General features: G+C 54.2%; 2 protein-coding genes across 2 annotated transcripts; one reads left to right on the top strand and one right to left on the bottom strand.

Annotated features, from left to right (window-relative positions):
* Positions 1–696: 696 nt before the first annotated feature.
* LOC131664804 (sushi, von Willebrand factor type A, EGF and pentraxin domain-containing protein 1) lies at positions 697–5,695 on the top strand (the record flags this gene model as incomplete). Its single annotated transcript, XM_058936196.1, has 7 exons — positions 697–872; positions 954–1,253; positions 1,501–1,781; positions 2,443–2,874; positions 2,956–3,207; positions 3,297–3,427; positions 3,553–5,695. Coding segments are annotated over 7 exons (1,689 nt in total), but the record flags the coding sequence as incomplete, so codon positions are not given.
* Positions 5,696–7,091: 1,396 nt separating this feature from the next.
* On the bottom strand, positions 7,092–18,704 carry LOC131664746 (fibrillin-2-like). The gene is made up of 20 exons (XM_058936075.1): positions 18,648–18,704; positions 17,308–17,493; positions 16,879–17,050; positions 16,663–16,811; positions 16,450–16,602; positions 16,157–16,279; positions 15,415–15,672; positions 15,001–15,327; positions 13,968–14,940; positions 13,670–13,894; positions 13,422–13,611; positions 13,133–13,358; positions 12,954–13,083; positions 11,826–11,962; positions 11,553–11,692; positions 11,223–11,325; positions 11,095–11,141; positions 10,948–11,019; positions 10,713–10,871; positions 7,092–7,376 (listed from the first exon to the last, which is right to left on the bottom strand). The coding sequence occupies exons 1-20, from the start codon at positions 18,697–18,699 to the stop codon at positions 7,344–7,346; spliced, it is 3,855 nt and encodes a 1,284-aa protein (XP_058792058.1). The 5' UTR covers positions 18,700–18,704; the 3' UTR covers positions 7,092–7,343.
* Positions 18,705–25,146: the final 6,442 nt, after the last annotated feature.

Below are 25,146 nucleotides of genomic sequence, written 5' to 3'. Positions count from 1 at the left end.
GCTGGCGAGCAGCAGCCGGACTCCGCGGCGCGCTGCGTGCTGCCGATCGCTGGCACTTACGAGGCTAGGGACCAACACACCGAGCCAGCTCCGCTTGCTCCGTTGCAGCGCTCTGCCGGAATGCCGAGTCCGCACCAGGACGACTACACCGGCTGAGAGGCTCGCCCGTCCCTTCGCACTCCGACGCCCTGCCGAACGACCCGTGCGTACCGCCCGATCTCCGCCCTCCACGCGTGGCACGCGCCCGGCTACGGCCGCGAGTTCGCTGCGGCGATCCTCGATCCCCCACGAGCCCCCGAAAAACGCGAAGCGCGTGCGATGGTTCGTTGCCGCATCGGTGACTGTGGGCGCCGGTCTGCCCACTTCGGAAGCCGTGCGCGAGCGAGGATCGCTGCTGCGTGCCCCGGGCGGCGCACTTGCCGGCGCACTTGCCGGCGCACATCCGGAGCGTCGACCGAGCACCGAGCAGTGAGGCGAGTGCAGTCTGTCGTCCACCAACAGGGTCGAGGGGTCCAGCCCGGCCGAGGCGGCCAACGAGGAAGGGCCCGTCTCCCGACGGGCAAGCCGGGAGGGCGCCCCGGAGCCTCGGCGCGGCGGACCGCTCGAGGCCAATGCCAGTGAGTAGCCGGGGGCGACGGAGCCGAGTCGCGGGCTCCCGGGTAGCGCTCCGGACGACCGCGAGGTTGAACGGGCAATCGACTGGCCAGGCCTGCTGACGCGCCGGGTGGACGCGCGGGCCTGGCGGACCTGGCGGGCCCGAAGAGGCCGCAACCGGCAGCGCGCGAGGGCCCGGCCGCTGCGCCGGGGGCCCGGTGCCGGCCCGCAGGACGACCCGCTGAACCGGTCGAGCGCGGGGATCGCCGAGGTGAACGGTAAGCGCGCCGCTCGAGCGCCGGGCGCCCGGCCGCGGGGGCGGGCGCGCGCCGAACCCATCCGCGGACGGCTGCTTGCAGCCCGTCCAGCCAGCGCTTCGCGCGAGCTCGCCGGGCCCAGCGGCCCCCGGAGGACGCTCGGGCACTCGGGTACCGACGGGCCCCGCCGGTCGTCGCCGTGGAGAACGAGCTGCCGCGGGCCCGCGGCCGAGGCCACGAGGTAACTGGGTCGGCCGGCGCGTCCTCGGCCCCGGCCCCGCGACTGCGCCCCTCTTGGTCTGTGCAGGACAGCGCGAGCGGTCGCCGCTGGGATCTGTCCTGCGCGAGCAGCACCTTTCTGCCGGCTCCCTCCGTCCGTCGCGCCATCGTCAAATACCTCAAGTGAGTACTCGTCGATTGGCTTCGCTAGCAGCGCCCGAGCACACGACGTTCGGGGCGCGTCCGAATCCGAGCGGGACGAGAGAGGGAGACCAGTGTGGTAAGTTTGTCGCGTGCTCGCGGGCACGGAGATCCAGCTGCAGCAGAGTGGGAGCGGGCGTTCCGAGGAGACTCGGGCAAGGCTCTCGTTGTTCTGTAATCTGTCCTCGTTGCAAGTGGAATGAGCGTGCCGACTTGGTGGTGAGCGCAGATCTTCGAGGCCAGGCCACGAGTACTTGGAAGCCGATTACGCGTGCGAGCCCGGATACGCACTGGCCAGCTTCGCCCACGGCGACTCGAGCAGCAGCAGCAGACTGTTGTGCGAGGAGCGACGATGGATCGGAAGGCTGCCGGTGTGCGAGTATCGCGAGGACAGCGGGCCTACTTGCGCGCGGCTTGGCTGCGATCAGCTGTGCAGTATTGCCGACGACAGGCCCGAATGCTCCTGCCGCGAGGGCTATCGGCTAGACCAGGACAGAGCCTCGTGTATCGGTACGCACGTTACCACGTTATTCATACCGTGCCACTCTTGGGCTCGTTCCGTCCATTCCTTCGGCCGTCGGTCCGATAAAAACCACAGCGTCGATGCGCTCGCACACTTGCCTGCCTCGCCAGCTCGGCCCATTGGCCGAACGCCCCGTTGCAGTCGTGCACGAGTGTAGCCGGAGCTCTGCCGCTGCCAGCCTGGCCTCAGCTCCACCCTTGGGCGGCGGGCTGTACAGGCGAGTGCCTCCTGGCCGCGGTGCCTCTGGCACTCCTTTCCCGACCTCGATTTGCCGAGCAACTCGACGGTACTTCCGAGGCAGTGCGGACTGATCGCGCAAGCTGGGCGAACCGGCACTGAGCGACGCGCAACGGGCTGCCCCGCCGACGGTTCGAACGACGCGATCGCGGATCAATCGATCATCGGGCAGTCCCTCGCTGGCGCGGCGTCGTCGCGCGAGAGGCTCTCATTCGGCTCAGCGTTTCGACCACTGGACATGACCGACGCGTGCACGACACCGCCTCGTCACCGCTCTTGCCCTTCCTTCCTTTCTTCCTTGCCCCTTGAGCGGCGATTCTCGCCACGCCTCGCAGTGGACGGACAGCCCGCGTGCGCCCCTCTCGACCGGCAGACGCGAGAACCACCTACCGATGGTGCGTCCATTTGCAGATGTGGACGAATGCGCGACCGACAACGGCGGCTGCAGCGAGATGTGCGAGAACACGGAAGGCGGCTTTTTCTGCGCCTGCGACGGCGACGAGAGGGCGTTGTCGGCGGACCGGACGAGCTGCGTCGGTGAGTATAGAGCCGTCGCCGGCGGCGCAGCGGCCGAGCGGCGTCTCTTGCGGACGGAGCCGGCCGCCGCGGCGACCTGCTGCTCGGCCCCGAGCCCCGTGGGTCGGGGCTACCTGAAGTGCTCGGACAGCGAGCGCGCTGCCGCTGCCGCGGACGAAGAGGCCGAGCAGCGGCGGACGAGGCCCGTCGGAGCGGGCACCAGGTGTCACCTCGAGTGTCCGCGCGGCTACGAGCTGCGCGGCGAGTACGAGCTGACGTGCCGCTCGGACGGCAGGTGGGACGGCCCCAAGCACGGCGAGTGTCTCGGTGAGTACGGGCCGACCGGGCGCCGAGTGGTTCTGTGGTGCTCGAGAGCCGCCAGCAGCCACTTGCGTCGCGATTGCACAGGGTACGGCAAGCCGCGGCTGGACTGCCCCAAGGACGTGCTGGCGGAGCTGCCGGTGGGTAGGGACGAGGCGTTCGTCGCGTACGAGCAGCCCTCCACGGACCTCGACTGGTTCCGCTACGTGCGCTCGCGGCCCTCCTGGGGCACGCGGCTCGAGGCCAACCTCAAGCTCGGCCTGCACGAGGTCAGCTTCTACGCGCGACACCCCGTCTCCGGGAAGCTGGCCAGCTGCCGCCTCAAGATCAGCGTGCAAGGTGAGACACAGCAGCAGCAGCAGCCGCCGCCGCCGCTCGGCTGCGAGCTCGCGCGTTCACTCGACCGACTCTCTTCGGCGGGTTTGCAGAGGGCCAGGCGCCGAAGGTGCACGACTGCCCGAGCGACGTTCAAGTGACGGGCAGAAACGGCTCGGCCATTTTCTGGACCGAGCCCATCTTCACCGACAACGTCGGCGTAAGCAGAGTGACCAGCACTCGGGTAATCGATGCTCGCTCGCGGGACCGGCTCGACCGACTCGATCCTTGCAAACACCTCCCGCTGGGCTCGCCACGGCTCGCCACGGTCTGGCCAGCGTGCTAATGCCGGTCCCCGCTTGTCCGCAGCGCCCCGGTCAGACGTTCAGCCTGGGCGGACACAAGGTGGAGTACGAGGCGGCCGACGAAGCCGGCTGGACGACCAAGTGCATCTTCACCGTGGTGCTGCGACCTCTCCCCGAGTAGGTGCGCGACTGACAGAGGAGAGTTTGCGAGCGGCCGGCTGACACCGAACCACTGCCGACCTCCTTCGGGCCTTCGTTTCGTGTCGATGTCCTCCCCAAGCCCCGTTAAGTCAGTGGGCATATTTTTTACAACGCAATATTCAAAGCAAGTTTTCACTGGAAAACACTTGTGCTCGTCGTTTCCATATTGAAACTAACAACAATAATAGCCACAGATCTCTTGTGTCATCCAGGTTCGAATAAATCAGTCGGTCGAATTTACACATACGCGCTTATAGCCTGTCCTTGTAAATGCATCTGTATTGTGTTGACGCTCTTCAACAGACCAATAAACAGACAAGATTACTATATTGGCCACTGATTTATCGACAATTCAGTTAGGCGCTCTCCTTATAGTACTAACAGCTGCCGGCGTCGTCGCCGACAATTAGCAGTGGCTCGCGACAAGCAGGATCAACTGCATGCTTAGCTGCAGATTCTGTGATAACCCTCTTGGAAATGAAGACAGAAGGTCCAATCGTGAGCAAGGTTGCTTACGACTGCTATAACTGCGCACCGACGACATCTGCACCGAAACTGTCTTGTATTTGCATGAAAATACGCTTCTCTCCATCTTGGATATCGCACACGAGTTGCGTACGCCAAGTACGCCACTCGATGATCGATCAGCCCATGCAATGCAATCAAATCCGAGCTCATTATAATTTTACGACTTTTTTATCTCCTTTTATCTCGATTTATCTCGGAGGAAACAGTTGCACAGACATCTTCACCAATCTACCGTTCACGAAAATCTATTCCTAGCCTTTGACTCTCACGGCAAAACCTTAAAATCCTATGTGTTTAAATTCAAACATTTTAAGTGTGTCATTGTAACGTCACCCATAAGAAATATATTGTCGCTGAATTTAAACGTTTAGAAGTATTTAAAATTGAGGGCAATGTATTTCTTATGGGTGACGTCATATTAAACGTTTAAATTTAAACACATGGGTTTACCGTGTATATTTACAATGTTTCTCCGCCGCAAAGTAATTAGCTCGCCAAGAGGATTGCCTATAATTTTATCTACGAAGTAACACCAAACCGAGCTCACGAATATTTATTGTGATTCTGCTATAACACACTCTACATGTATAGACTATATAATCATTACTAGAAAGGAAAATATGCAAAATTAAAACACGTTTTATGTTGCGTATACAGTATTTGCCAAAACTCGAGATGGTGTTATTGTTATCGAAAAATATTAAGCAACGCTAAAGTTTAATCGTTAAAGTACCTTACGAATTTTCGACAACTAATATATATTTAATGCTAAATTGTTCGTCAACATTTCAATAGGTTCATCGATTTTCATGTCTTAATCTATTAAAAATGAACACAGAAAATCGTCTGGTAGAACCACGAAGCTAAATTCTATAGAGATTGGCGTGTTTAAATAAGATTGTAGATAGTGGTGTAAATTTTTCAGTTGCAACAGTAATATGTATATGAAAACAAACTGAAACGGATGTAGTGATGCGGCACCATTTCATTAAACGAAAAATTTTGTATTATTAAGATCGAATCTTATAAAATTAAAAAGAAAACTCTTTAGACGATGTCACGAGCTTGATGAGTAGTTTCGTGACATTCATTTTAAACTTAATAGTTACAAATGGAATTCGTTTCAAACGGCGGACCATCTTGAACCTAAACCTCTCTGTTCCAACATAATTATTATAATACTTTTATAATTAAGATGAAACTAATGTAAGTCATTAAGGGAATTTATTTACCTGTATAAATTGATTGCAGAACGTTATACAATATACCGTAGGCCGTTTAAATAACTATAATTTATTATATATTGTGCAAACTGTTTTGCACTGTAACATGGCGTAAATCAGTGTGTATCAATTCTTACGCTATATTCCTGTACACGTGTATAATTTATGCCTAATGTATCCTATTTATCGGTAGTTACAATAAATATGCTCGTCTGTGTATTAAATTGATTTCAGGATTTTCTCTAGCTTACTGCAGAGTTAGATAGATTATTTTATAAGTATATTCAAAAAGATATCGCGGTCAACGAAACGAACAAATGGTTCTGTCATGGTACGTTGAAAATTATAAACATAATTGGGAGATTGCGATGCCTGCTCGCTTCCAAGATTTTATCGTTCGTGACAGGTATGCCGAATGAGGAAAAGTTCCAAATGAAACGTTCAATTTTTAATTTAACCAAAATATGATAGTAAAAAAATTTATCAGATCCTCTCTTTTTTTAGTGAATCTAGCTGAAAAAGAATAATTTATAAATTTAACAATGTGCATCTCTCACTCTAAATAAAAATATCGTGATTGGTTCTCGAAGAATTACTCTGTATGTCTCGCAGGCAGTTTAAATGCGACAACGAAAAACTGAATAGGGTAGACACTAGCACAAGAATAATTGATTTTCATAAGCAATTAGCTTAGATTTAGTTTGTACCATCGAGAATTGAATGAGAAAATTGAAAAAAGCCAAAAGAACGAGATCTCGGAAAATCTATACTTTTAGTATAAAAATGTTGGATTTTTCGATTTCCTAAGGGATACAAATTGTAAAACTGTTATCTTTAGATGGTATAAATTCAGTCGACGCTAATTATATTTCATTTTTTTTATGAAAATCGATTATCTTCGTGCTAGGGTTCAGCCGAGAAAAGTGAAGTATACTTTCGAGGCTTATACTATATTACCAGACGTCAGACCTGCAAGTCCTGGGCCGTGAGTTCAAGTTCCAGTTTCGTAACTTGATAATTTAGCTTGCAAGGATTCTTCCCATACGTAACAAATGACGTGAAAATTGACGATCTTATATTTATTATTTTTTGGCTACATTCAGAATACTTAAACTCGCATAAATCTCAATGCTACTACAAACATTGAGAATTGTGTAACGACTGCGTAATAGAGTTATTTATTGTTTGACGTATTCTAGAAGGCACTGATATATGGCATTCAACGTGATATTATTGATTATCTGAAGCGCGTTATAATATTGATTCATGACGATTAAAAGTACTGTTCCTACATGATATGCGTTAACAAAATAGTGAAAATCAAGCGACACAAGGATGTGTGATTTAATGATAAAATTAATACTATAAATAGATATATTAAGAATATATAAATGCTGTAAATAAATGCCGCCGTACTCTTCAGGAGAAAAGGAAAATTTTCGAATAGTAATAAAAGTTGATATCCTGTCATCGATAGACGTTGCTTACAACTAGCAGAGGATACGAATAAGACAATATACGAGAAGAAAATGAGATGCTCACACAAACAGCACTAAGCAATCTTGTAGGCAGAGCAATCTACTATGAAATAAGAGCGGTGCTCCGTTACAAGACAATCGCCTCGAAATGACTGCCCCCTTGTCGCGAGAATATGTCGTGTGCTCAGCCGAAGAGTGAGAAACGAATGCATTTGGAGCTGCGTGCGCACAGCAATGCTGTCTAGTCGGTATTAGTCGAGTTGGCTGGCTGGCATTTGTCTGTCGGCTGTGGCTGACCCGGCGAATGGCACTGCGTGGGTAGTACACCCGGTCTCGTGGGCGCTGCAACTGCAGCTGAAACTGCCGTTGGCATCGAGCTGCCTCGTTTGCCTGCCCAGCGGTTTTCCTATCGAACGGCCGGTCCACTAGCGTATCCCTCTCGCGCGCTTCTCTAATTCCTGCAACAACGTGGTTCGGATGACGCCCATAGGCAGGCAGAGCTGAGTCAGAAAGGTGCAGGGAATGGAACGTAGAATGTAGAATGAAAATGCACGGCTACGGCTGAAGAGAAAGACGCAGTTCGGCAGGCGCTTGCAGACGTATGCAGCCAAGTGGGCCAAGTGGCCAACGGCGAGGGGATGTCGCGTTTCGCGTCGACGGCCGACGAAACGCACCAACAGCTGCTCGCGCTTCTCGAAGCCTCCAACCGAGGCATAAGAAAGTAGCTCGTCGCCAGGTCACGCCACGCAGTGCTCGAGTGCAGATTAGCCCCAACGGGCTTCCGTTCGCGTCTGTTGGCGTGTGGCTAGGCAGCTCTTTCACTCGAAGGTTAGCGCGCACGTAGCCGTCGGGAGCTGTTGCTCCCCCGAAAAACCAACGAACAGTAACACGGTAGACATGCTCAGGGGAGGTAAAGGCCGCGGGCAGAATTTATTGAGGAACTGCTGTGCGTAACGGATCTAGCGTTTCGTCGGATCGGCCGGCGGCAGGACGTCGCGCAGCTCGTCGATCTCCACGCGCACGGCCTCGGCTCCTGGGCATTGCTGCTGCTGCTGCTGCTGCTGCTGCTGCTGCTGCTGCGCCAGCACCAGCCGCAGCTTGGCGACGTAGCTCTTGAGGTCACGATTCGGCGCTACCAGCACTTTGGGAGTGCCGCCGCCCCCGCTTATGCGGCGCCGCCGCCGCTGCTGCTGCTGCTGCTGCTGCTGCTGCTGCTGCTGCTGCTGCTGCTGCTGCTGCTGCTCGTCCGCCTGCCAAGGACAAGCGACCGGCGACAGATCCCGTGAGCTCGGCGGGCGGTGGTGCCATTGGCAATTACTGTATCGGCAGTGGCAGTTGGTAGCTGCAGCTTCGTCGGCGGCCTGTCCGGGAATTGGTGTTGGTGCCGGTGCTCGCTCCTCGGGGACGCCGCCGAGTGGCAGCCGAGCCTTCTCGCGGCCGCCTCGGCGTCGAATTTCGCGGCGCTGCCCGACGTCCGGGGCCTGGGCTTCGCCCGCCTGGCTTCGATGGCCTGAGCCTCAGCCAGCTGGCTCGCCGCGGCGTTCCGGCTCAAGGTCCCGCACGATGTCTTCGGCCGCTGGAGCCTGGACGGGGAGCCCGGCGTCAGCGACTCCGCCGAGGACGTCGATCCGCGGCGCGCGTCCGGCTCGGCGGCCGGCGACGCCTTCAAAGTCGGCTTCTTCGAGTTCACGTGCAGGGGTAGCCGCGAGGCCTTGCCGCGCGCGACGCCGGCCGCCGGCGCGCCGCTGGGCCCGTGGGACGCGGGGCGCTCCGAACGGCGCTCGCCATCGGAGGCGGACCCGGCGGACCCGGCGGACCCGGCGACACTGGCCGCGGCCTCGCTCTGGCTGGCGCTGAGCAGCGTCACCTTCTGCAGCACCTCGGACCTCCTGGCCGCTGGTTGGCCGGCGCCGCGCTCGGCCGGATTGCTGCTTCTGGCGGCGGCCAGCGGCGGCGGCGGCGGCGGCGGCGGCGGTGGCGGCTGCTGCTGCCGGCAGGGCCACGGCCGGCGCGGCTCCGAGGCCCCCTGAGCCTGCCCCGCGTACTTGCGGTTGAACGAGTCCGGCTGCGAGGATATGAGCCAGGGCCGCCTGGCGGGGTCCTCGTCGCGCCGCTTGCGCCCGGACGGGCAGCCGCTGGGCTCGCACACCGAGCTGCACATGTCGCTCGAGCTCTCGTTGGCCGTCGGCGGCCTGCGCGGTCAAAACACGTCCGGTTCAGCAGGGCCGCCGGCAGGGCCGCGCGCTGGGCGATGCCCGACCGTGAGCCGTCGTCCCCGTCGAGGCGGAGCAGCCGAGCGCGTCCGCGACTGGCCGGCTCCGGGCGACGCGCGCGCCCGGCCAAGTCGCCGCCCGCGGCGTCCGGCCGCGGCTCGTCGGCGGCGTGCTTGGGCGCGCCGGGCGTCCGGCGCCGATGCCGCACCGCGTCCCGCGGGGCGTCGCCGTGCTCGGCGACGGAGCAGACCGAGGGGCTCTTGGCCTCGACGCACTTGTCCGTGGCGGGCGCCTTGGCCGCGTCCCGCGCCAGAAAATGGTCCAGTGGGTGCGAGTACCCGGCCGCGAGCTCGAGCGCGCACCGCTGCTCGTCCGCGAAGCCGAACAGGTCCGGCACGGCGTCCTGGACGGCGCGGGACGAGAGCCGGAGAGGAGCGAGCGCAGCGGAGCGAGGGGCCTTACCTGGAAGCGCGCCTCGGGCCTGCAGTTGAGCTGGATGGAGTTCATGACCACCCGGCCGGGCGGCTGGCGCTGGTCGTAGTAGCGCTCGAGCGCGGCCTCGATCAGCCTGTGCCGATAGGCCGCGTAATCGAAGGGCGACGAGTCGACGATCGGCGGCGCGCCGGCGGCCCGGCACTCGCTGGGCTCACTGCACTCGGACGAGTGCTCGCTGGCCGCGCCGACGCTCGGCTCGCGACCGGTCCACGCGCGCTCGGGCTTGGCCTGGGCCGCCGCGGGCCTGCTCGCCGAGGCATCCTCCTGAAACGCGCGCGCGCGCTCGTGCAGAGTGGGGGCGGCCGACCGGCCGACCGGCCGAGCGGCGCTAACCAGCAGTTTGTTGATGCGCACGATCAGCGGCAGCGCGAGCGCGAGCACCAGCAGGAAAGCGAAGCCGACTTGGAGCAGCGGCTGCGAGAGCAGTCGGTCGAAGCTCGTGGAGTGGGCGCCGAGGCTGCTCGCCGGTGCCACGCCGTACATCCTCGTCGGACATGTCAACTCGACCGGCCGGTCGTCCGCGTGGTCCGAGCGGCGCCCGGGAACGCACGATCAGCCCGCCCCGACGGTGCCCGCTTGTGGCTGCGAGTGGCCCGAGTTCCGTCGATCGAAGCGCGATGCGCCGGCAGAGCACGCTGCCCGCTCCGCGATCCCGCGATGTGGCTGGCTGGCGCCGCGAGCCCACGGAAGTTGGCTGCGCAGGACTTCACTTTTTTTCGACGCCCGTCGCCGTCTTGCTCTACCCGCGGTTCGCAACGGCGTTCGCAACGACCCTCGTCGGCTCTTCGGCACCGTTCGAGACTGCCGCCTTGCCCTCGGCCCCGCCCCTCGACCAGCCCTCGACGGCTCGCTCCGAAGCTCCGAAGCGGAAGGACTGGATGGCGGAGCTGCTCTCCGACGGCGTCCCGAATAACGACGCGACAGTTGCCGCTCGCTGTCGGGCTTTTGGCGCCGTCTGCTCCGCGGCTGAACTGCAAGGCTCAAGTTGGCAACAGGCGAAGAGAAAAGAAAAGAGGCAGAGACGTGCAGAGACAAGAGGGCAGGGCCAGAAAGGAACACCAGAGCAGAAGAGCGCAACTGACGTACGCTCGGAATCGTGGGGCGGATAAGTCCGCGCCCGGTCGAGGTGCGTGGCCGCCGATGTTGCCGTTGGCTGCCGCCACCGCTGGCGCTGCGGCGCTGGAGCGCGTGGGCACCCGAGAAGAGGCGCGTGTAGTGCATGTGGCAGCCGCTGGGTATCTGCCACTGGACAAGCAACGCACGGGCGCGTGAATCGTGGACGGACAACGCGCGACGATTATGCGGATATAGATACACTCACTCGACGCGACAACGGCACCTCCTGCGGCGCTCTGTTGGGGCAGATCAGCATCCGCTGGTAACTTCGCTGGGGCTGAAACGCAAGCAGAGCGTCGGTCGAATGTGGCCGCAAACTGATCACGGGCGTCGGCTCGCGCGGTGCACTCACCTCGAGCTCGACCGACCTGGGCGTTCCTCGCCGCGCTCCGTCGGCTCCTGCAAGCACACGCCGTCGCGCGTCACCGCTTCGCTCGATTCGATTAGCGAACTCGATTGGCCGAAGTTGGCCAGCGTTACCTCGCACGTGTATCGTGAATTGGCACTGGGCTCGGTTGCCAGCCCCGTCCGAGGCGATGTAGCGCACGTTGTGATCACCCGGGTGCAGCGGCTGGCCCGGCTCCTGGACACACAAACAGACAACGGACCAGCGTGAAGGCATCCGAAGCGCGCGAACGAGAGCGGGCACCGATCTCTCTCGTCGGACTCCAAGGGCGGCCTGTCGAGACCCGATCCAGCCACCCGGGCCCAGCCGAGCTGCGCGGCTGCCTGCTCGAGTACTCGACGACGACGACGACCACCCCGAAGACCGCGGATCGATCGGGTGACGTATGCTCGGCGTACTCTCACCCTAGATTTGTAGGTGTGCTCGATGCGCACGTTGTCACTGAACAGTGGCTCCTGCCAGAAGATCCGCCGCTCGCCCTCGCCGGGGTCCAGTCTCACCTCGAACGACGCGGGGCAGCGCAGCGGCCGCGGGCTCTCCGTGTCTGCGAACAGACGCAGCAAGCATCGGCTCGTCGGCTCCGGTCGGGCGGCTCGGCTCGACGAGTGCCCGTCTCGAGGCGCAGCGTGCACCGACGAGGTGAGCTTCGTCGCCGTGCGTCGCCTGCTCGAACTCACCTCGGACTCGAATGTGCATCCGGCAGGCTGCACTGTAGCCGGAGACGGCCGACCACGCGGTAAAAGTAATCGTGGTCGTGCCCGCAGGCAGATCCGCCATCAGCTGCTTGGCCCAGGTCGGCGATGCCTCGACGTTCCTGCGCAGAGAAGGCAATGCGCTACAGTCGGCCAGCTGCGAGTACCCGGTTCGATTGGCTCGATCTCGAGGATCCGGCTGCGCGACGGACCGCACCGTCACCTACTCGCCTGTCGCTATCCCGCGGTGACTGAACTCGAAAACGGTCGCTTGCTCGTTGACAAGACCGCCGCGGCAGTGTTGGCCACTAACGCTCCCGATTTCCCTTTTCAAAGTAACAGCCTCGTTGTCGGTGCGAGTCATCGTTTCTTTAGATGTCATTCAACAGATGAATCGCGTGGGACGATACGCGAAAACTCCTCCGGGGTCTCGAACGTCGAACATCTTTCGACGTACGTGGATGTCGACAGGTCCTAGCTGTCTCCTCGGAATTTTCCGACCGCGTGCGCTACAGCACGTTTTCAAAAATACCACCGGATTCGTTCTTTCATTTTTACCACTGAATTCATTCGAGCCGGATGCAATGGATTATATTTTCTAAACATGAAATTCAACTAGCAATCTGTTGAAAAAGAGATTTTCTGACACGTTAAATAAGTCTTGTCCACCGACACAATGATGTTTCTTAAACAAATATTCCCAAGGGCGCAGAGGCTTGGAGCACGGTTATTTTTCATATCCATTGCAACGTAAGCGGGTATCGCGATATTTGCCATGCCGATGACCGCCAATGTAACGATCCTAGCAGAACATCCGAAAGCTCGGGGCATTTAGAAAAGGAAAGATTTGTACTGCAAGGACGCCAAGGAAGTTGTTGATTATTCGATAGCACTCGTTGCAGGCATTACGCAGGCGGGGAAACGCTCAAGAGTGCCGTAGCACTCTTGAATGCTGCAGTACTTGACTCGATCCTGCTCGCCGAAGCGTTGCTCCTGCCGGGTAGTTCGCTGCATCGATCACGCGCTGGCAGCTCGGGCAGCCCCTCGCAATCGGTAGCCAATGACCCGGAGAGGCGCAGAAGCACAAACAGGAAGCCAGACCGAGGCACTCACCTGTACCAGTCGACGTTGGTCTTTGGCTGAGGGATAGCGACGCGCGCCGTAGCTCGCCCCGGAGAAAGCTCGACGTCCTGGTTATTGGGGCAGCCGACGTACGGCCTCGGCGACTCGCTCGTGGCGGAGCCTGCGAACCAGAGCACGAGTGGGGCTCGTCGCTTCGACGACGAAGCGGCAAGCGCAGCGTCGAAGGGCGGAGAGCAGGAGAGGCGCCAGGGGCTCACCGGCGGCTCGCTGGAAGTAGTCGGGCACGCACGCGCTCTCCCCGCCGTCCCAGCGGCCCGTGGCCTCGCACGTCCTCGCGCGGGAACCCTCCAGCCGGAAGCCTCCGGCGCAGCGCACGTGGCAGCGCGCCCCCGCCGGGTAGTCCGGCGCTGCCGACGGCTGTCCCGCGCAGCGCACCTGCGACAGGCAAGCGCGCGCTGCGTCGGTGCACCCGGGCCGCGCGCTGCTCGCGGCGCTCACCTCGGCGAAGGCCGGCGCGCGCAGCGCGCGGCACCGGCCGCTCCCGGGGAGGCAGCTCCTCGCGTCGCCGCCCAGCGCCAGGCCGTCGGCGCACGCGCAGCGGAAGCTGCCCGGGGTGTTGACGCAGCGGCCGGCGCAGCCCCCGTTGCGCTGCAGGCACTCGTCGAGGTCCAGGCACTGGCTCGCGTTCCTGGAAGCAGGCGTCACGGCTGGGGCGTGCGCGGGCCGCGCGCCGCCCCCGCGCTCACCTGGGGTCCGCGCGGAAGCCCGAGTGGCAGCTGCAGGCGTAGGAGCCCGGCGCGTTGACGCACGACGATCCGGGCCCGCAGCGGGCGCCCCGAGCGCACTCGTCCACGTCGACGCAGCGCGAGCCGTCGGCGGCGGGCTCGAGGCCCGCGGCGCACCCGCCGAGCTCGACGGCCACGCAGCTCCGCCGGTCGGCGGCCAGCTCGTGGCCCTCCGGGCAGAGGCACCTGCAAGAGCGGCCGCCGCGTCGAGAACCAGCCCCGGGCGGTCGCCTCGGGCCGCGGCCCTCGGGGACGCCACCTGTAAGAGCCCTCGGTGTTGAGGCACTCGGAGGAGCAGACCGGCGGGCCCGCGCGCGCGCACTCGTCGACGTCGAGGCAGCTGCGCCCGTCGCGCCCCAGGCCGAAGCCCGGCCGGCAGCGGCGCCGGCGGCGCCCGCCGCCCAGCTCGACGCAGGTCCTCGCGTCGGCGGCCAGCAGCGCGCGGCCCGGCGGGCACTCGCACCGGTAGGAGCCCTCCTCGTTGACGCAGCCGTGCGAGCAGGCCCCGGGCCGCGCGCACTCGTCCACGTCCGCGCAGCCGCGCGCGTCCGCGCGCAGGACGAAGCCGCGCGGGCACGAGCAGACGGCGGCGCCGCTCGCCGCGTCCACGCGGCAGAAGTGCGAGCAGCCCGCGCGGCCCGGTGCGCACGCCCGCGAGGCGACGCAGCTGCGCCCGTCCGCGGCCAGCGCGAACCCGGCGAAGCAGCCGCAGCGCCGGCCACCCGGCGCGCCCGCGCACACCTGCGAGCAGCGGCCGTTGTCCGGGAAGCAGGCCCCGGGCCCCCCGCACTCGAAGCCGCCGCGCGTGTTCACGCAGCCCCCGCTGCAGTTGTGCGCGCCCTCCAGGCACTCGTCCACGTCCGCGCAGCTGCTGCCGTCGCGGGCCAGCGCGTAGCCCGGCGGGCACTCGCAGTGGTAGGCCCCGGCCGCCCGCGCGCACGCGTGCGAGCAGCCCAGCTCCGCGCAGGAGGCGGCCGCGCGGCAGCGCCGCCGGTCCGCCGCGAGCCGCATGCCCCGCGGGCACGAGCACGCGTACGTGCCGTTCTCGTTGAGGCAGCCGTGCGAGCACTCGTGAGCGCCGCGCGAGCACTCGTTCATGTCCTCGCAGCTGCGGGCGTCGTCGCCCAGGATGAAGCCCCGCGGGCAGTCGCAGCGGTACGAGCCGCGCGTGTTGGTGCACTGGTGGGCGCAGCCGTGGCTCGTCCCGCCGTCCGCCGCGCACTCGTCGACGTCTGCAAGCGGGGCAAGCGATACGAGCAGCAGTGCTGGCGGTGTCGGCGCGACGTCCCCACCTGCGCACAGCCCGTCGCCGGCCCTTCTGTAGCCCGGCCCGCAGGCTTCGTCGACGGCCTCCCGCTCGGCGCCGTCCCCGTGGACCTCCTCGTCGTCGTCCTCGCCGCCGTCCCCATGGACCTCGTCGTCGTCGTCGTCGTCGTCGTCGTCGTCGTCGACGTCGTCCTCCTCGTCCTCCTCGTCCTCCTCGTCCTCCTCGTCCTCGCCGCCGTCCCCGTTGGCCTCCGGCGGCCTCGGCAGGCACTTGTAGGAGGAGCCCCCTGAGTCGACGCAGTCCTCCGGCGCGTCCCTGTAGGCCCGCTCGGTGGCGGCGCTCTCGTCGACGTCTGGAAAGGCACGCCAATGAGCGAACGCGCGAATGCCCAACGCGACTGAGCGCGAATGCCAGGTGCCGGCGGCCGGACCCGACTTACCTCGGCAAGTCTTCGAATCGTCGGCCAACTGGTATCCGCCAGGGCACTCGCAAGAAACGCCACCCGGACGGTTGACGCAGCTGTGGGAACAGCCCCAATTGTCCTCGACGCATTCGTCGATGTCTTCGCAGCCGTGGTCATCGACTTTCAATCGGTAGCCTTGTCGATCGCTACAGCTACACTCGTAACTCCCCGGCAGATTGTTGCACTGCCCCTCGCAGGAGCCACGGCCGTCGTTCGGACTGCACTCGTCGATATCTATGCTCGCAAATCAACGTGCGATCTAAACTACAAATGCGATTTTCGCATGTGCGAGCAGCAGCATTACTCTGATTGATCTATCACTAGATATTCCATGAGCAACGTGATATCTATTGGTACTATTCGTCCTTATTTTTTGGCAAATCTAACGATTGAATGGCGATGCGACGGCAGCTAGCGCAAATGAAGACCATACATACCATCTTTCGTACGATCGCGCTGATGAATACATTGTCAAGCTCCGAAATAACATTATGTTTAGAGAAACCATCGTCAAGATTTCGCGCACGAGAACCCTTCGGTCGAATAAGCTCTGCTCGCTGGTTGTGGGATCACGCAAATCTTATTGGTCCGTAAGGTGAACCGGCGTTAGCAGATCTATACCAGTCTGAACGCGCGCGAGCGGTCGACGAGATTTTCGTGACACTGGGAAACGAGGATCGACTTCAATCCAGAATAAGCGACCAATGGTCTAACGAACCTGCGCATGATTTATTATCATCCTCGAGTCGAAATCCTGGAGGGCAATCGCATTGAAAAGAGCCCACATTGTTGCGGCACACGTGCGAACAGCTCGAACTGCCCTCGGTGCATTCGTCGATATCTGCAACGTACGAAACATTCGCGCGAAGATTAATAGCAAAAGTCCCTTTCGAGCGCGCGACAAGTTTCTTCGTTGCGAGTCTCTTGAATTTCTACCATAGTTGCCGACCTGACTCGAGCTCCGTCCGGTCGAACGACGATCGATCGATGACTCGACCGAGGGAAACTCACCGATGCACTTGGAGCCTCGCAGGCGATAGCCGTCGAAACAGGAGCACTCGACGCCGTCCCCGACGTCCAGGCAGAGCTGCTCGCACGCGCTGCCGCCGTCGCGGCATCGCCGGACAGCCGGCTCGGCGGCACCGCCCCGCGGCCTCGGCAGCTCTGTCCCCAGAGGCGAGCGGCCGTCGATGCTCGACTGAACGCTACTCGAGACCCCCTCACCGGCTCGCTCGACGCACTGCGGAAGAGCGCCCAGCCAGCTCGCCCCTCTGCAGAACAGGCGACCTTGTCCGGGATCCTTCAGGGCGTATCCGTCGACGCACCGGTAGACCGCCACCTGGTACTTGTTGAACGGCTGCGAGGGGTTTTTCCTGGCGACAGCGGCGGCTGGTTAGTCTAGTTAGTCAGTCGGTGAGCGCGAGCGCCCGGCAGACCTACCTGCTGCTCGTGCTCACTTTGGCGTTGGCCACGGTGGCTGGCTCGACGGCCGCCTTGCCCGGCCGCCGCCTGCCGTAGCAACTCGCGTCCAGGCTCGCTGCGAAGCTCTCGTTCAATCCGGCCAGGAGGTTCTGCCTGTGGCGGCGCCGCAGCTTCCGCGGGCGCTGTTCGCCTGCGAATCAGAGACGCGCGCCGTCCGCGTGTCGGATCCGTCGACAACGACGACTTGACCGCGAGCGCGCAGCCACGGCTGGCGCGGACGGAGTGGACGCCGCCGAACGGCGACGAGGCGAGTCGCAGGGGGTCGCGACGAGCGAGGGAGGGGTCCACCGCCGCTTGGCCGCGTGGCTGCGTGGTGCGGGACGACGAGTCGAGGGTCGAGTCGAGCTCCAGCGGTACTGGCTCATCGGAGCGGACCGCGCAACTTACCGAGTGGCAGGCAAGCGGGCGTCGGGTGGTCCCAGCTGCTGACGTTGCAGCCGAGGACCCTGTGGCCGCTGAGCCAGCGGCCCGGCTCGCACGAGAAGACCACCCGCAGCGAGCCGTCCTCGAGCAGGCGTTCCCGGACGGAGCCCCAGCGTGGCGCCCTGAGCGGCGGGCAGCTCCCGGCCAAACCTGCGGCAACGGGCACTGCTTGAACCGGCTGCGTTCCTCGTCCGGGTGGCGAGTCGCTCGCTCGCTCGTCTCAGGTTTCGCGCCGAACCAACTTGCCGAGTGGCCGGTTCGAGCCGCGAGATAACGGCGAAGGTTCGTGAGAGCGAGCTGCTTCGCGCGAAACCCACGAGCACGACAAAGGCCTAGCCGGGTCGCGTCCGATGACGAGCAGCAGCCTGTCAGGCGACTCCGACGACGCCGAGAAACTCGATGCCGTCGACGCTCGCCGCTCGCCAGCATTATTGCTTTGAGTGGCTGGCAGATGCCTCGAATGCGTCACTGCCTCGTTGCGCCCGCTTGCGCTCTCACTCCTCGGCGCACCGAGCGAGCTGTCTCGGGCCGACCGGAGATTGCTCGAGCTGTGGTCTTTCGCCGCGACGGCCGCCGCCTGGTCAACTGCTCGTCGATCGCCCGATCGTTCGTTTCCTTGGCCAGCGCTTGTCGGCCGACAAATACGATCGGCGCGAGGATCCCTCTCAGGCTCGTAGTCGCGCGCACTCGATCGCTTCACGAGCGGCTATTACGTGTGAAACGAAAAAATACTCGAGCGAGAAACGGGTTCTCTAGTCCTTTTGCCGCGCAAGCCCCCACCCCCGCCCCCTTTCTCCATCGCGTCTCCTCGCCACTTGCGAGACTGCGCACATCGACGATCTACTCGCGACTCGAGGAAGCCGACGTAGTATATTACACAACTACGATCGCAATATGTTAGCGGGTCTCGTTTATCCTTCCAGGCATACGTGAGCAGTATGTATTTTTATGCCACTGCCGCAACGAGCTGCGACTACGCCTAACAAGCTGAGATGGACTTTTTACGCATCGACAACCTCGTGGCCAGCTTGGTTTTGTCTCTCCTTTCGGCTTCCGGCCCGACTCAACAAGACGAGACCGGCACTAGCTTCGACGGGTTCGCTCCAATGCCACTCGTTGGCCATCTATCCCGATCGCGGTCTCGTGCGGTCAAACGCTCGGCGCTGCCCGATCGCATCGCGGCACTCCAGTTGCCGACGCCTCGTCCGCTGCTCGACGAACAAGCTGCGAGCAACTGCTTCGGTCGATGGCTCCAGCCTTTGTCCTCGTGCCCGCGGCACGGGCCAGTGCGCGGCGCAGCTTACCGTCGGCGGAGGCGAGCAGCAGGCCGAAGAGCAGGCCCAGTGGCGGAACCATGTCCGGTGAGAGGCGCGTGTCGACGCGAGGCGAGAGAGGCTCCGGCGCTCGGAGCGGGTACGCGCGCGACCAAGCGCGACTGGCTCCGCGAGCGGCGTTCGCGCCCCGTCGAGCCGTACCGTGACTGCCGCCGCCGCCGCCGCCGCCGCCGCCGCCGTGCGCTGCCCGTCGACGTTGCGCTTTTCGAGCTCGTTTGCCGGATCCCGTTTCCCGGGCGTCTGCCCTCGCGGCCACAGGGCCAGATAAGCGCGCCCCGCCCTCGGGCGCAGTGCGGGCCTCGAGCGTCGCGCCGCGATAACCCTCCACTGATTGCCAATCGCCGCGCGTTTTCACCGCAGCCTCGGCCGATCAATTTCAGCGCCTTGCGAGCTCCTGCTTCTATTTGGACGTTGCATCCCCTGTGGGACCCGTCGACCTCTGTATTTCAGTGTCAAACGCATTGCTATGTGGCAGCCGTTCATTCGTAGTCACATACTTCTGTATACCGTACCGACAACCATTAGTTGTCCAATCTTGTTTCGCTATAGGTTTGCGACCGCACTGAGCACCTACATACTAAGTATAGACCATCGGTCACTTTGATATGCCGACTCTCCAGTGTAGAAGGAGATAAAACAAGCCGAATGCGCACGTCTGTCTTTGTCTAATAGGGTCACGTGCATGGGCTTGCCTCGCTCGGGTATATAATACGTTTGGCACGATCAGCCGTGCCGCTCAAAAAAAGCGAACATGAAAAACACATTTTTTTACGTATGCGTTGATCGTTAAAAAACGCCTTTATCTAATAATCTAAGACAAAATGTAATAACATTTTTTTCAGTTATTTCAGCAATTGGTTTTGTGATGAGAACGCGCTACAATGTATGTGGACGTGAAAGATATGCGATGGAAAGTTGACAATATTACCATTTCATAAAATATTTTTATGAAATGTATCCATTTTATTCTTTACTATCAATATTTAATATTGCTACATGAATTAATAAAGAAAAGATATATATTTTTAACATATCATTACGTTTTATGTCAAACAGTCAATCAATATAATTAATCGCAATCCTAAGTACGTTAGATTAAGCCCTTACACCTACGAATTTATGTATGACTTCCAATATAAATCTATTATATGCAGTGGTAGACGTGCAAGCTATGGCGCAGTAACTTTTTGCACGCGAACACTCGAGTCCTAAACTTATTTTCTGTAACGTAAGCGCTACGAAAAGATATATTCTATTAACAGCCGAGTGACCGTACTTTTTATCATTTTCATTTTTATTTAAAAAATATTCTGTATAACTAAATAAATTGTTATGATAAAATTTCATTATTCGAACCATAAAACATTCATTATTAATGCTAAAAAAATCATGCTATAAACACAACGAATTTTTAAAACGATAAAATAATATTTACAGTGATAGTATTTATTAAAACCAATCATCACCGCCCTTAAACAGCTTTGAATAATAACAGGTTATTCAATGTCATTCTGATTCTTTCTTTTTGTTCATTGTCTGTTAAAGCTGCGTAACGCAGATGAATTTCAAGATATTTTTTGGAATTATTTTTATTAGTTGCATGCGTTGGTCTGATAAAATTTCTTGTTCCAAAACGTGTTCACTTTGATTGAAAATACTGCTTGGTAACATATGCATTGTCTTCAACGCTATTTCTTATAACGGCTTCTCTTAAGTTACAGAAATTTGTAATCTGATAAGATACTCTCAGCAATTCGACAAATAACGTAACATCCAACGAAGCAGAAATTAATTTACCATAGCATTTGCGTCGTTGCAATATTGATATTGACGATACTTTATCTTTTCCACATTTATTGAAATCTTCTTCTACTTCCTATTGTTTACAACAAGTTATGCACGAGATTTTTTTTCAATTATTTTCACGACAATGCCAGATATGTAGGCAACTACATCGTTAATATACTCGCTTAAATGAATATCATGAAGGAGGTCAAAAATAGCATTAATTTCTATTGGATCCTCATCTTTTTTTTAGCGTTGACATCTACTCTCGCAAGTATTATGTCGTCGCACAGCGTACCATTGGCCGATAAAAGAACACTAATGCTAACGTACTCAAATAACTTGTGATACGACCCTTTGAATTGCCTAGTGGTAGAATTATTGTCAAATCCTCCGAGTCTTCTACCACACAAAAAAAAATTCTACAAATGATCTTGTGACAGTTTGTACGTTAACAGAAAGTGAAACTTTGAGTATGCTACGTATAAAATATTTTGCGACTACTAGTACATTTCTCAATCCAGTAATCAATCCTAAGAAACCAGTATGTTGTTTAGTTTTCAGAATGGGTATGTCGTTAATTGTCAACGATTGAAACTATTTTACAAATTCGTTGACCGTGCTTTTATTTTCCTGCAAATTACTTGGCGATAAGGCATGCTTTCGAGGATCTTTGTTATAAACTATAGGCCATAGGAAAAATAGATGTAAGTTTCTTTTTCTTTATTTTTTCATTTTTTCTGTTGATGGAAATAATAAAATTTAAGTAGTTATTAAACAGTTAAAGTTATTAGTTGTTAAAAGAATACACTATGTATTTTAATTATAAAATATATATTATAATCCTTGTGCGCCTTGCTCTCTCCGATGCGAACCAGATGTTGACAAGCCAGTGACAATTTTTTTTACTATAGTTAGATAGGAAGACTGAAAATCGTAAAATTTGGAATTTGCATTCGGTTACTGAGATTTTCTTCTAGTTATCACTTTTGAGAGTGTTTAAAATTTAACATAGGATAAAAATTTGAAATAATTTATTTATTTCAATAATGAAACTTATATCAATTTATAGATAAAATTTATGACTTTTAGATGTTCCTCATATATTTTTTGATTAGGCGTATAGTTTCGTCGCAAATTAATGGAAACTCATTAAAATATTAAAGTCCTTTAATACGTTTTTTGTAAAATATTAGTTGAATAATAACACATTTTGAAATAATACTTTTGTAATGCTGTTGTACTAAAATTTAGTATGAAATAGTGTAAATAGAAAATTTTAATTCAATAATTTTAATGAAAACTAATTAAACATTGTGTTAATAAATAAATACAAAAGAGTAATAATACTTTTAAATATGAAATTGGCATTAAATTAATTTGTGTAAGATAACTATTAAAGCTACTAATTTACGAATTTACATTTAGTATATCAATAGTTTAAACAATTCAATGTAACTCATTATTTATTAAGTTTATCTTGAATAAAGTTTGAAAGCTTATATTCTTGAAATTAATATGAACGTGAATCCGATCATGGTTTCAATAAATTTTTGTTGTAACAACGTCTAAATAAACATTTTAATTAAAAATTAGGCTAAAAGTATCAAGAAATATAAAATTTCAAAGTTTCATCAACAATTTAGTAATAAGTAACTACGGGGAAAATATTTTTGTAAAGAAACATTGTAGTTCTTGTTTAACTATTAATTTACAATAATGTTAATATTTAGTTAGGAATAGGGACTTGCGGGGCCCTCTCTCGTGTAAGGCCCAGACTTTAAAAGAAACGCCCTTATTCTCATGCCCTCACACCAATTCGGGTGCGAAAATAAGACAAGAAAAAGAAGGAAAATATTGTGGCCAATGAAAATTTTGTCGCTAACTTTACTTTCCTTGAGGTTAAGGATGTAGAAAGGGATTTTCCATCCAACCACCCCCAAGTGATATTTTTTGCGTGGGCCTATTTTAGGTAGTTTAGCCAGTCTAGCCTCAAATAATCCAGCTAAGAAAATCATTACAAGCAATCGTTAAGAGTAACAACATACATAAAAGGAAAAAAATTAAAAGAAATAAAAGTATGTAAAAAGCATGTTAAACATTGCTATCTCTCACTCTTTACGCTATCTCAGCTCCTCGCGTTAGTTCTTTTGAATTACTTTGAGTACAAGATGGACTGGTCTAGCTTATGTTACTCTATAAGACAGTTTATTTTCTCTTAATTTTTTGTTTGAAATAAATTAAGTCAAACTTGATTTATTTTGAACCTAAATGCCCGATTTGCCGAGCCACGGTGCGAGGTAAATTACTTAGAGTAGAGTAAAACTTAAAGAAATTTTTATATCCGAAGTCTTTCTTGTCAATACATTATGCTTATCCTGGTTAAGGCGTGTCGCGTGCAAATCGAAAAAACCACCTTAGATATGTCGGTTTCAGACGTTCCTGAGAGCTACCTGGACGTAGCATAAAATTTTTTTAGGACTCCGAAGGGATACTGTTGAATGAGAAAGTTAATAGGCTGTATTTCTTCTCTACTCTGTTTTCCTGTTTCCGTTTGATGGTCACAGGAATAATTGTGTAAAGTTATATTTTTGGCAATTACTGTAACTGTTTTTCAGGGAAGATTTGCGTAGTTGGAGGTAATCAGTAATAATCTTGGCTTTCTATTCTTTCTATTCTCTATTTCACTCACAAAACAACTTGCTTACAGAAATGAAACAAAAACTATTTCAATATATGTGCTCGTACCAATATATAGGCTTAGAGAGCTTGACAATTGGTGCAATAACACTAACTGTTTTTGACAGTCCAGCTGAATTTCTGATCGTCTCTCAAGATTTTGTAGCTGGAAACTTGTCATCAAAAAAGGCTATAATTCACTTCAACCAAAGAAAATTCCTTTTACGAAATTGTACAATAAATTTCAAGTAAACAGAGAAATTCACATATACTGGATTATGTACAGTATACAATATTGAAAGTAGAGCACCAACAAGAAAGGTAATCCTAAAGATAAAGATTAAAAATACATCTATGAGTTTTCAAGAATTCTTTTTAGTCGTTACAGGATCAGAATGTAATCGTAATTGTGAAAAGCTTGATTCCATTATTTGAAACAGACACCCTTTTTCATATAGTTAATGACAATTTTAAGATGTCTCATGTCGGTATTTTAGGTTCCGTGTTTTTTCAAGATTTGAATGCTATTGTAAATTTTGGAAATAATAGTTTTTAGCTAAAAATTTTGTAATGCCATTAATAATAAATGATGGTCAAATAACAAATGACGAGGTAGATAAAATGCTACATGATCTGATACCAATGGCGGAAACCATGGAAGAACTAAATTCAAATTTAGCAGTTCAGCATATATTTAACATTTTAAAGAAACTTTTCAAGAAATTGGTATAGAAACTTTTGATGATGTAGACTTTAGTGTTGGTGATTTACTTGATGAAAATACTAAGTAAAAACAAAATGTAGAAGATCATCTAGATTTATCTTATATGAATAATGAAGAAAAAGTCTATATTACAAAGTTAGTCGATGATACAAGAAATGCCTTCTTTTTACCCGATGATGACTTATCTGGTACCAATTCACGAAATTCATACTGTAGATGCAAATTTGGTGAATTACAAACAATACCAGTTTCTCCATGCAACAGAGTAAATCGAAATATCACCTTGATAAGCTTTTAATAGGTGAGATAATAAGACAATCGAATTCTTCTTGTAATACACCAATATAAATTGTCCCTGAACCCATGGAACCTAATAGTCGAATGGCGCTTGAGATAAGAGGTTTACATGAGAAAACTGAAGCTGACTCTTATTCAATACCTAGTAGCACATAGATTTTTTATCAAGTTGGAGGAGCAATATACTATACAATTTTGAACAAAACTTTATCGAATTCAACAGCACCCGAAAGATGCACATAAAACTGCGTTTAGTACTCCGTTTGGAAATTATGAATACATTAGAATGCCAACTTTTCAGCATTTAATGGATAATTTGTTGAGAAATTTTTAAGGAACAGAATTGTTTGTTTACTTGGATGATATAGTAATTTATGTTAACACGATAGAAAAACATGATCGAAAATTTAAGTTATCAGTCCAAAAGTTGAGAAAAGTTAATTTGAAATTATCAGTTAACAAAATGTAAGTTCTTAATACGAAAAGTGACTTAGTTAGGTCATGTTATTAGAGAAAATTGTTTAGAAATAGATCCGAAAAAAGTTGAAGTTATTAAAGAATTTCTAAAACAGAAGACTGTTAAAAATATTCACCAATTTTTAGGATTGGCAAGATACTACAAACGATTCATTAAATATTTTGCAAAAATTGCTAAATAGTTAACTTAATTGTTGCAGAAAGATGTGAAATTTTTCTGTAACAATTATTATTATTATTGTTAAATTTTACTATTACTAATTATGAAAAATTTTAAACTATGTTCAAAAGTACGTAAAGACATTAGAAAAGTAGCTGTCAAACGTAAATTTTTCACTTTTAAATAGAGAGAGAAACAAGATTTCCTGAAAAAAAAAATTTTTAATCATTCAATACAAAATCATAATTATGGATTTTTCAGTTTAAAAAAAAAATAAAATTTTTTATTTCGTGGATAAAAACTATGGAGTCCCATGCCAAAAAGTAACGTTGACCTATATAAGGTAT

Source organism: Phymastichus coffea, unplaced genomic scaffold (assembly GCF_024137745.1).
Source record: "Phymastichus coffea isolate CEN01 unplaced genomic scaffold, Cenicafe_Pcof_1.1 PCOF00045, whole genome shotgun sequence".
Lineage (NCBI taxonomy): Eukaryota > Metazoa > Arthropoda > Insecta > Hymenoptera > Eulophidae > Phymastichus > Phymastichus coffea.
This window is presented reverse-complemented; position numbering and strand designations above follow the sequence as displayed.